An 11,990-nucleotide genomic window follows, 5' to 3' on the forward strand; every position below is an offset into this window, starting at 1 on the left:
CAAATGTTAGCCCACCCCTCCATTAAAGTAAGCATGTAGAAGTGAAAAGTGTTTTTTTAAATGAAATGAAACTTATGCATTATGTGGGTGAATTCCCCACACGGCATTTCATTCCAGGAAACTGAAGATATGTTGTCTTTACATCAGGGTTCCTGTTCAACCTCTGAAAATCCTTTGATTTATTTTTGTTTTTTTTGGTAGAAATTCTACAGATCATCACCACAAAGCAGATTTATTAGTTTTATTACAAAAGATGGATTGCAATAGACTCTGGCATATAACGACACATACGTATGTTCCAAATTTCATGTTTCATTTAGTCAACTGTTAGGGGAATCATACTTTGAAAAGCAGAAAGATGTTTCAAGATCAAACACAAGTTGTTTCTCTAAAATGTCACAGAAAGCTTTATACTCATTACATCCACTCTCACATCACATATGTTCCAAAGCAATCATTGCAAACATGCTGTTTTGAATGTTTACTTCTCTTTAGCGCATCTTGAAAAAGTTGAAATGAAGGGACCAAGAAGACATGACACACTGCAGGGAAATTCATTTGGTATTCACTCTCACGTCACAAAGTCGACCACCCAAAGGGGAGCGCGACTGTGTTGTGTGTTAAAAATATTCACTTCAAACTCGGTCTAAAACACTTTGAAATTCATACATGATTTATGGTCCGTCACGTGAAAAGGGCCATTTGGTCTTACGGAAAACAACGGCAATAAACAAGAGATGGGATTCAAATTCATCTCGTACCACTAGCTTTGCTGTCTCAGCAAGTAATAATGAAATGACACCAGATAATGAAGTCACTTTGAAAGGAATGTGGACTCAAGTGCTGCGTACGCTCAGAAAATGTCAAGATTTAAACTAAGGCTCATCACATTTACAGGTAAAGTGGTGGAGGTGGCGTACCTGCGTACAACATCAACATGTTCACGGAGCTGGTTTGACATGATCAATTTGAAATGTCCAGGCCTTTGAGTTGAGCGTCCATTCATCGGTCCGTGATGTGGAGCAGCGTGATCAGCGGAGGACTGTTCGTGGGAGGTTCCGTGTTACTGCGGAAGGCGCAGGCCTACACCAGCTCCACGTAGTTGGCTGGGAACATTCCGAAATGGCCATTGGGGTCGTAGCCTCGCCACCATCCCTCATCGATCATCTCGATCCCGGTGATGATCTCGTCAGGGTCGAAGGAGATCTCGGTGTCGTCGGCTAGGGAATAAAAGAGTCATTTAGCGTGAAATCCAATTTCCTATACCGCTTTTTCTCATTAGGGTCACAGGTAAACTGGAGCCTAACCCAGCTGCTAGAGGAGCAACTATTAATCGACAACTAATCGATTACAAGATTAATCAATAATGATTTTTGATTAATCGCTTCGAGACATTAATCACTGCCACTGACGACTTTAGAAGTCAAATATCCATGTTAATTGGAAAGTGAATGAGTTCAATTTAAAATTGTCCAAATCCTCGGAATGTCAGCCTCTCAACAGTAAATATTAATAATGATAATTACTACAATACTAAAGAAGACTGATGATCCGTTTTTCATCAAAATACAACATTTGCAAACATCTTTTACTTTGAAGACCAATTATCAACATTTTTGACGATCTTCTGACATGTAAGGGAACCAGTTCTGTCGATATTGTCGTGGGTTCCTTTGTAACCTCCCGGATGAGTCGTCACTGTGCTCTTGGAGTAATTTTGTAGGAGTGCCACTCCTGGGAAGGTTCCCTGTTTTCTCCATTTATGGATAATGGCTCTGACTGTGGTACGCTAGAGTCCTTAAGATTTAGAAATGGCTTTGTCATCTTTTCCAGATTGATGTCAATTACTTTATTTCTTGGCTGTTCTTGAATTTCTGTGGATCGTGGTATTTTGTTGCAGCTTTTGGAGATCTTTTGGCCGACTTCATTTTGTCAAACAGGTTCTATTTCAGTCATGTCATGTAAGTAGCCACAGTTAATTTATGATTTAACAAGGAGGGCATTACTCTTTCCACACAGGGCCAGGCAGCTTTGAATAGTTTCCCCCCCCCCTTAATACATAAAAATCACCATTTTTAAAAGAGCATTTTATGTTTACTTGGGTTATATTTGTCTGTTATTGACATTTGTTTGACGATCTTAAACATTGTACACCCTGTAAAAATGTAAGAATTTGAGAAGGGGGCCAGTCCTTTTTCATGACACTAGCAAATATGGCGGAGTCACATCAAACCCATTTAGACACATATTCACAACTATGGATACTTTATAGTTTTCAGTTTTAATCTATTATATATTCATATTTTTGGGAATGTGGAGGTCGGGGGAGTCAAATTATCCGGGCAAAACCCCTGTGAGCACGGGGAGAACATGCAAACTCTACAAGGAAAACAGGAGTAGAGATTTGAATCCAGAACCTCAGAATCTTGAGGCAGACATGATAACACTTTTATCCCATTTAAGACAATACGATAACATAATGAAGATATAATTACCAGCCTGGTAATCATATAAGGCCCGCGCACAGATTCCTCTTTCTGATGTTTCCTCTGCAGTCACCTCAGAGTTGTTCTCCTCAACCTGCAAGAAGATTTGGTTGTGTGTGTCCTAAAAAGACTTTTTATTTAAAAAAATAATAAAAAATAAAAAATCAGGTTTCAGGAGAATCGAACAAATACCTGGGGGGGGTCTTCATATAAATGCTCCTGGACACAGGGGCTGGCAGCTGGCACTTCCTCTGTTGAAAGAAAGAAAAATACCTCTTGTCATGTGTTTATCTACCAGCAGGTGGTAGCAGATTGCGGCTGATGGCAAATCCTGTTTATATGAAGCTAATGAGTGGGCCACTTGATGCGTGAAAGGGTTAAGACGATAGCCGATGCCCCACCTCTCAAATGCTCCTCAGGGGCTTCCTCCTGCGCGTCATACTCACACCTGGACTGTCCATCCTCCACATCTGGCTCTTATCACCCAAAAACACAAGCACAGACATGCATGTACACACAAGCCCACACAGGAAGAAAACCACCACTAGACATGAGGGCTGATAAAAATGTCAACACGGGAAGATGGATGAAAGTACAATGGTGAAATGACTAAGCGATGAAATGGCAAAAAAGAAAAGCTGTAGAGCAGTTATTCCCAAACCAATGCGCCGTGCTGCTTGAATTGGTCCCCCAAATATTATTTAATTACTACAAATAATGTTACGCTTTCTTCAACTATCTATGCCAAGGACATAGTTTCAGACAACAAGTAAATTGGTCAGATTTCACACCAAGTAAGCAAATTTGTTGGGCAGTGTGCTGTGTGATTTTGTTTTCTGATGTAAAACGTGCCTTGGCGCCACCATAACGGGTTGGGAAACACTGGCTTAGACTGACCGTCACCTGGTATGTTGTGTTGTGTGTGTGTAAGCTCACACCTGCTGCGTGGACAGTGGAGGCGGAGCCTGCCGGCACCGGAGAAGCTTGGCGCTGAGGCGAGTCGGCTCGCTCGCTTTCGTACTGAGAGAGAAAGGGGCTTTGCAGGCGCCCTGAGTAGGGTCGCACATGGAATCCAGAGCATGCACAGATGGAGGAAGCGCGAAAGGAAAGGAGGACACATATGATGGGGACAGACAAACATTTTTAAGTGTGATCATGGACAGGTAGAGCTCTACTAGAGAGCGGATTTTGGGAAAATATAGCTCGTAGCCACCGCTACCCAAGAGTGGAAATGCAGGAGCGGCTGACGTTACAAGCGATGTGGGGGGTGTACTACCTGGCTGGGGGCTGACAGGGGCAGCAGAGGGCACACTTGAATCACTGGGAGTTATTCCCCTCTCTCTCTGCTTGAACATGTCTCTGGGATTCACAGCTCTCTGTGAAATCAGGGAAGCCGCCTCCTACAAAGACACCAGCTGATTAGCCATTCAGTGGGAAGAAAAACACACAGTGAAAATGTCAAATGGAACTGCTAAGGTTGGACCGGTCAACTGTGGTCAACCACAGTACCATACAGAAGCCAACTCAACACAAATTTGAGAAAAATACAGGTTTCCCGTGTCTCTTTACAAATTGGTGGCCATCAGATGGCACGCAAACTATTGGTTATCTGTACTGCAGTATTGTTGTTGAACGAGCAAATGCCAATACAATAGTGTGCTTCCTCGCAACAATAGAATACACTTCATACATCACACATTTATTAGTCTCGTTTCTCATTGAACTAAAGCTATTGGTTGGAAATAAAAAGTGTTATTAGCATCTACTTATGGCGACTCCTACTGATCTTTGTTTGTAAAAATACTTTGTGGACACCCTGTATAATTATAAAGTTGTATAAAATGTCAGGACCTGAGGTGCCAAAACGCATCAGGTAACTCATGATGAACACAATCGACGTGACAAACATAATGTAGCCCGTCCCGTGAGACCTTGCTTCTGTGAGTGAATTAACTTCGCATGCGTGTTTTCAAGGGTACCAGCGAGGACGCATGAAAGAGGAAAACTGTGATGATAACCATCCGTGCAGCTACCTATTCATTTGCTATCAGAGAAATGCTGATGAGAGGCAGGGTACACCTTGGACTGTTCGCCAGCTTCTCGCAGGGCACATATATAAACAACAGATGCTATGAACAATCCATGTCTATTAATTTTATTTTTTTTGTATGACTAGTCCACATCTACGAATCATCTGGATAGCATCTGCCCTTACTATTAACAGCAGTTAATGTATTTTTTTACATTTGAATGACAATCTTAAATCAAACATGACCTGTGAAGTTAAAAAAGGGTTTTATGATGCCTAAAGTTAGCTTTCAAAAAAAAAAAAGAAATAAAATCTTTTGTATACAAAATTTATTATTTCTATTAATCTATCATTTCTTATGGGAGAAAATGTGTTCAAAATCTGAACCAATTGGAAGTCTGATCAACATTCCAACTGTGTTCAACCTTAGGAGGTGCCACTGTACATATTCTTGTTGTATAAGAAGGAAGAAAGAAGTCAAATAGGATTTTGAGAAGGGCTGAGGATGAGTTGAAAACAGTCCAGAGGTGACAACATTAAAGGAGGGAGACTCACATTGGCCTTTTCCACAGATTCCCCTCGTCGGACTGCTTGCTTCTGGGCTTCCTGGATCTCCCCCTGCTGCTCCTGATGGTGGTCACATTAAATGTTTGCTCTCATCAGTTACAATCCTGAATGTTTCATGAAAATCTGCGTGCTAGTCATACACGACTTGAAATTCACATTCTGGCTAAGCTCCTTTTTTCCCCTCAACTCAAACATCTAAGCAGACTGACACTGACCCAGCGTTGTTTCTCGTGCTCTCTGCTCTCAGCCTCCTGCTGCTGCTGGTACTTCCTGTCAAAGCAATGACCAAATCAGACAAACATCATTACTGACTGTCAAATACGCTCGCTCAGTTGTTGCCACCTACTTCTGTTGCTCAATTTGAACAGCCCTCTCCTTGTCCCGTTTGTCCCTCAGCGCTGCCTCCTTGACTTCCCTGTCCTTCCGCTCTTTCTCCAGATGCTGGCGCTCTTCATCCGCTTTGCGCCGCTCCTCCACGCGACGTCTCTCCTCCTCTTTCTGGGGCACAAAATCAAAAGACAGAGCACAGATCTAATGGTGTTGTGGCAAAGAGAATGTTTGTCAAATTGGCAGCACAAAGTAAACTAAATCAGAAAAGATCCATTGTAAAACAGGATTAAATCTGTGTTTGTGTCAGAGGTGAAAACCGGAGGAGCAACAGTACCTCTGCCTGTGCCCAGAATGTGTCCTTGTTGGTCCTCCTGATTTCTGACATAGCGTTGGTCTTCTGGTACACAGAGCCCTGTTGCAAGGACAACAAAACATAATTGGAACAAAACAGATTGTAATGCACCCTGAACAACATAGTATTCAGCTGAACACAAGGTTTTAAAGTAACGCTCACATGAGAATGCAGTATACAAATGTGAATAGACACACTAAACCTTCTATTGTTAAAAATGCTAAAATACCACTTTCAAGTCAAACCTTGTATAGTCAATGCGGTGGAGATCTACATCCATTACTGTGTCTCGTTACCATGTCACGATACGTCACGTCATGTGTCCCAAAGCTCGGGACACTGGGACAACGAATTTATTATTATTATTACTTCACCATGTTGTTTACAGTACAAGTGGCTCTGGCTCAGTAGGTAGAGAGGGTTGTCCAGTGACCAAAGGGTGACTGGTTCAAATCCCAGCTACGACTGTCCGCATGTTGAAGTGTCCTTGGGCAAGACACTGAACCCTAATTTGCTCCCAGTGGGCATGGCAGCAGTCGCCATTGGTGTATGAATGTGTGTGTGAGTGGGTGAATATGAGGCTTTGTAAAGCACTTTGGGCACTGATGGTGTAGATAAAGCGCTATATAAGTGCAGTCCATTTACCATTTACAACCCTGCCAAATTCTCTTGCTCTCGTCACTCTGAAATCACCGCTCTCCTATCGGATGCCTTGTCTTTCGTCACAGCGCGCTGCCGTCCAAATTGAACGGTTTTCTATTCACCGCGGCAGCACATTCACAATTAATGGGTTCTTCGACGCCGCACTGCGCTATGCTAAGTGCAGTGTGAAAAGGCCTGTAGTGAAAAGGCAGACCTAAAAGACAGAACCTAATGTTTTCACATCCAAATGCAATAGCCACCTGTAATAAAAGTCCTGATTATTTCTGTTTTAAAGAAATATGCACAAGCATGTCAACATATTTAAAGCAGAGACGTGACGGTAAGTACAGCAGGTGAACACATCCACTACGGACACCCGAAAGTTGTGAGGATTCAAACGTGTACCTCACGGAATCACTTTTTAGGTGGTATCGATCCACAACAACCAGTACTTTTAAATTTCAGTAGCAACTACACAGCATAAACTTTGCGCCCTCCCCAACTACTACCTACTTCATTTTCTACAAATAAAACAAAACATTGCCGCGGGGTTCAAATCCCGGCCCCCGCCTGTGTGGAGTTTGCATGTTCTCCCCGTTCCTGGGTGGGTTTTCTCCGGGCACTCCGGTTTCCTCCCACATCCCAAAAACATGCGTGGTAGGTTGATTGAAGACTCTAAATGGCCCGTAGGTGTGAATGTGAGTGCGAATGGTTGTTTGTTTCGATGTGCCCTGCGATTGGTTGGCGACCGGTTCAGGGTGTACCCCACCTCCCCCTCAAAGATAGCTGGGATAGGCTCCAGCAGCCCGCGACCCTAGTGAGGGGAAGCGGTAAAGAAAATGGATGAATTGTGAAACATTTTGAAAGCATAAGGATTTGCAATTGTAAATGACTTAAAAGTACCACCAAGCAGCTATCGTAATTTCTTGTGTATAATGCGCACCCCCAAAGTTGACTTCAAAATTCTGGAAAACCCTTCTACCTATGTATAATGCATTTTTACAATGCATGATTTTACTTCTACCCATATGATCAAAGCGAAGTATTTTTTCAAAGAATTATTTTTAAGTTAAGCACTTTATTTGAACATGTAATACTTTATTTACTTCCTCTTATTTTGAAATTCACAGCCCTACTTTTATTAAGTAAATGATAAAACATACAGTTGTGCTCACATGTTTGATTACCACGGCATAATTAGTAAGATGGGTACAATTCTTTAAAGAAAACATGAAGGGCTAGGCGAAATACATTTAATTTTCTTTTAATGGGATTCAAATTAAACTGTCAAGCATTTCAGAAAAGCATTAGCATTAAACAAAACATAATCATAAAGAAATGAATGATGGTTGTTCAGTCATTTAAAAAAAAAAAAAATATTTCACTAATTCTGCCTGGGTATGTAAACTTATGAGCGCAACTGTATAACAGTATGTGCAGTCATACGTAGCCCTGTCATATTGGAATGAAAGTGTAGGCTACACCTTTTTCATAACCTCTAGGTGGCGGCATATGAGAATGAAAGTGTACACCTCTCTCATAACCTCTAGGTGGCGCTGACATTGGAATGAAAGTGTACAGCTTTTTCATAACCTCTAGATGGCGGCATACATTTATAAAATGGGAAAGTTTTTTTTTAAGTTTACCCTATACCCATGTATAATGCGCACTATTGACTTTTGACAATTTTTTGGGGGGGGGAAATGCGCATTATACATGAGAAATTACGGTATGTTGCCTCTGGTGAAAATTTACAAAACTATCAATCATAAAATGTGGACTGCAAAGTTGGCAGGTGGTGTTTGATCTTCACCTCGCCATCTGTGTGTGTCTTTAAAAAGTCTTTTTTTTTTCTTTTTTTTTTTGCCCTCCGATTGGCTGGCGACCGGTTCAGGCTGTACACCGCCTTCCGCCCGAAGATAGCTGGGATAGGCTCCAGCAGCCCGCGACCCTCGTGAGGATAAGCGGTAAAAGAAAATGGATGGATGAAAACAAAACATTACGGAAGAGGTGAGCAGCAAAGAAGGCATACCACGGGACCCTGAGGGACACTGTCTTGGAAGCGGCTGGAAGCTTCTTTGTGGAAGCTGTAGTTGGCTCCTGAGGCCTTGGCCACCTTCTCCATGATCACCTCAGGTTCGACATCCTCATCTGCTCTGGCATTTACTGTCACGTGCGCCCCCTGAAACACATTAAAATTAAAATTCTATTTACAAAAGCTGGTGTTAACTTGGTGTCCATCCAGGCGCTTGCTTCCATGATCTACGACGTATGACACTGAAACTACTCCAACGCAGCCTTTTTCCACAGATGCAAGCAGCTTTGATGAATGGCCTGCTCTTCATGTCATCCTCCAAAGATTAACAATGTGCAATTCAGCATGTTTTAAACACAAACAGATGGTAGAAGAAAAGTCAAATGTATATTTAAATGAGTGCAGTGTTACCTTAAGAAAGTTTGCCATGGAGCTCACATGATTTGCACAAAGTCCTTTCCTGGCATCATTCACTCCTTCCCCCGTCTGAGAGACAAACAATTGATTCTGAATGACAAGTTTACTGGCAGGAGAGGACAAACACACAGTGGTGGAATGCAGTACTGACCCAATTGATGAGGACATATTTAGGAAGACCGGAGTTTGGGTCCTGGACCCGACAGAAAGCATACATCACTTTTCCACTGTTTAGCTCCTCCACCAGCTCCTCCAATCCTCCATCTGATAGACAAACATTGTGGCAATAGTCAAATGGCTGCTGTGGTTGCTTGTATAAGTGGGAAATTTTTTCCGCTTTGCAAATGATGGGTTGAGACAGCAGAGGCAAGCGGTTGCTTTGTGCTGATCTTCCAGTACTGTGGTTGCGTGCTGACAGAGACATTCCAACACGCATTTGATGATGTTGTGTTGAGATGACAAAAGCTTGATAACGGTCTAACCAATTACTCACCTCCCTTTTCTGCCAGGCGGACGTCATTACTGTTTCCCTCATAGGTGAACAAGGCCCTGAGGAGGAGAGCCAGTAAAACACATTATTACAATGTTGCTCTCTTTTAATGGTTGTATTACTTCAAAGTTTGATTTTTTTTTTTCCTGCAAGTGAACGATCCAAAGTAGTCGTATTTATTTTTCCCCATAATCAAGAGATTCCAGGTGTCTTAAAATGTACGTGACATTCAGTCAAAATACCCCAACAATGATATAAAAAATAAATAAATCACAGCACAGATCACCTGCTCTTAGCTACGTTAAGAACTGCCGTTTTGGATGGCGGGGGTGGTTTATCTTGACACAGCTCACCTTGCCCCCTCTATTTTGGGGTATGCCAATGTCATATAGTTTTGCGCGACCGTGAAGACCTATTAGAGGACAAGCCCTGTAAGTTTTGAGCCCCAAAATGAATAACGCATCATTGGTATTTTCACTCATGGTGGTGAGTGACACTTCATCAGCCGATGAACTTCACTTGTCAACTGGATCCTACATGTGGGACACATTGTCAAATGCTAGTATCGCCAAAAGCAAAATGGCTTATTTCAAGATACATTTTCTGACATAGGCAGCTCACAAACGTGTGTCTTGGTTGTGTATTTTCACACTTCATGAATGGGCAGGCACTCCAGAAAACCAAATACTTCTATGAAAGCAAGTAAAAGGTCAACACAAAGGACAAAGCATCCTTTCAAAGGTGAGTGTTGCGATGAGATGAGACATTTTTACAGAAATGCATTTATTGCATTTCGTTATCCAGGTATGGTTTCCAGTTTGTGAACAAAGAAAGATTGAAAATGAAAACAGCTATAAATGTCTCCCAAATGATAAAATGCTGCAATAATGGAATCCCAATTGTTAGATTTTGAACCTTGAAAGTTCTAAAAGTCATAGAACTTGAGTTTCAAAATTTAGAAGTTTTTGGAAGGTGGGAAGATGCCGTGGTACCTGGAGAAATCACCCGCAAGCACAGGGAGAACATGCAAACTACACACAGGAAGGCCTGAGCCCGGATTCAAACCCCCAACCTCAAAACTGTGAGTCTTGGAAAAAAATATGCGGGTGAAGTCATTCAAAAGTAGAACTGTCAAACGGCAAATCTTTTGAACTCAAGTGTTTTCCTATTTCTTTTTGTGTGATGCCACTACAGAACTGTCACTTCCAGTGACAGCAAAGAGAAGAAATATGACAGAGACCATAAAAAAAAAAAATTCAAAAAAATGGAAGCGTACTGTGGGAAAGCAAAATGTGCCTCTGACCTAGCTGCTCACCACAAATTGCTAACAAGACGAGAATCTAACCAAGTGGAACATGAACTGTTTAATCTTTGAGGCAAATGAATGTTTTCTATTTCTCTAGACCCTCGCTATCTACCCCGCCGTCAACTGTCCCCGAAACAGTATAGCCCCTTACGTCTGAGATTATTCTCCATAGCCGTGTTTCGCAACTTTTATTGAGTCAAGATTTATTTTAATTGAAAAATCTCATCACATACCACCAAACAAAAATGTCACAATAATTGCAACAATTGTGGTGACAGTGGAACAGCATTGAATTGTTCTTCCTGTCACTCTGTGTCACCAGCATAGAAGATGAACAAAACTACATTTGGTGTCATTAAATCATTTTCAGACCAATTAAGTGACACTAGACCATAGGACAGCTGATAGCAGCAGTAGCTCTAAAATGCACATACGTTCACGTTTGGCTCTCCATATTAAGATTATTAATGCTATTTATCACTTGGAAGTCCAGCCAAGGACCAGCACTGACAGAGCAATCACCGAGCTGCTTCCATCAGAAGGAAAGTCAATGTTAAACCTTTATGGTCACATATAGCACACACACACACACAAAAAAGTAAATAAAAAAAAAATCCCTAGTAGCCCGTTGGAGTGAATATTTTAAACTGGGATCGATGTGACAACTAGAATGGCGGTGAGACAACTAACTGTAAGACGATGATCGACAACAAAGGGAAAGTTCCACATCCTTGCTTAAAACAGGAAGTGGGCGCATTGCTACATCCTTGTTCAAAAACAAACAAACAAACAAACAAACAAAGCTGTATGCAAAGACGAAACAATTGCTACCGCGTTTAAATACTATAAAGTGACTGATTGTACAAGTGCTTCAATTAATACATTACATCTAAAATTAACGTTTATTGCTAACTGCGAAACAAATGGGCAAAAGACTGACTGCACAGATGAAGACAAACATACACACGGTGGTTGCCAATGTAACGTTACATACGCTGAGCTTTAAGAGTCCAAACAATTCGTTGAACACTGCCGACAACTTGACGTTACTTCACCACTTACACGCTTCCGTGCTAGCCAACATCAAAACCCGCATTCAACGTCTCCTCATTTCGTCTCAAAGTTTTCGCGCGCTCTTTTTGCTGCTCCTTACCAGTTGGTATCGGATTTTTCATTGACGACTTCTTGGTACGCCGCTGTTAACGCGGGGCCATTTTTGCTGAGGTTTACTGCCATGGTTGTATTGACTTGAGCTAGCCAGCTAGCTATCCGGGATGCGCCCTTCCTGCCTGGGGGAGTGGCAGCGGTGACGCCGCCTTTTAGCTCAGCTGAGCAG

The 11,990-nt window shown here is 42.0% G+C and overlaps 1 protein-coding gene across 2 annotated transcripts; it reads right to left on the reverse strand.

The window, feature by feature from the left end:
• Positions 1–227: 227 nt before the first annotated feature.
• On the reverse strand, positions 228–11,971 carry dbnlb (drebrin-like b). 2 transcript variants are annotated; one of them, XM_061768541.1, is made up of 15 exons: positions 11,808–11,971; positions 9,352–9,407; positions 9,010–9,122; positions 8,853–8,927; positions 8,439–8,588; positions 5,747–5,824; positions 5,429–5,580; positions 5,298–5,352; positions 5,071–5,142; positions 3,763–3,886; positions 3,425–3,535; positions 2,888–2,962; positions 2,679–2,737; positions 2,496–2,580; positions 228–1,220 (listed from the first exon to the last, which is right to left on the reverse strand). In XM_061768541.1, exons 1-15 carry the CDS (start codon positions 11,888–11,890, stop codon positions 1,084–1,086), a joined length of 1,425 nt encoding a protein of 474 aa, XP_061624525.1. In that variant the 5' UTR covers positions 11,891–11,971; the 3' UTR covers positions 228–1,083. The 2 variants fall into 2 exon arrangements, with proteins under 2 accessions (XP_061624525.1, XP_061624526.1); XM_061768542.1 differs by lacking the exon at positions 3,425–3,535.
• Between the last annotated feature and the right edge of the window lie 19 nt (positions 11,972–11,990).

This window comes from Phyllopteryx taeniolatus, chromosome 3 (assembly GCF_024500385.1).
Source record: "Phyllopteryx taeniolatus isolate TA_2022b chromosome 3, UOR_Ptae_1.2, whole genome shotgun sequence".
Lineage (NCBI taxonomy): Eukaryota > Metazoa > Chordata > Actinopteri > Syngnathiformes > Syngnathidae > Phyllopteryx > Phyllopteryx taeniolatus.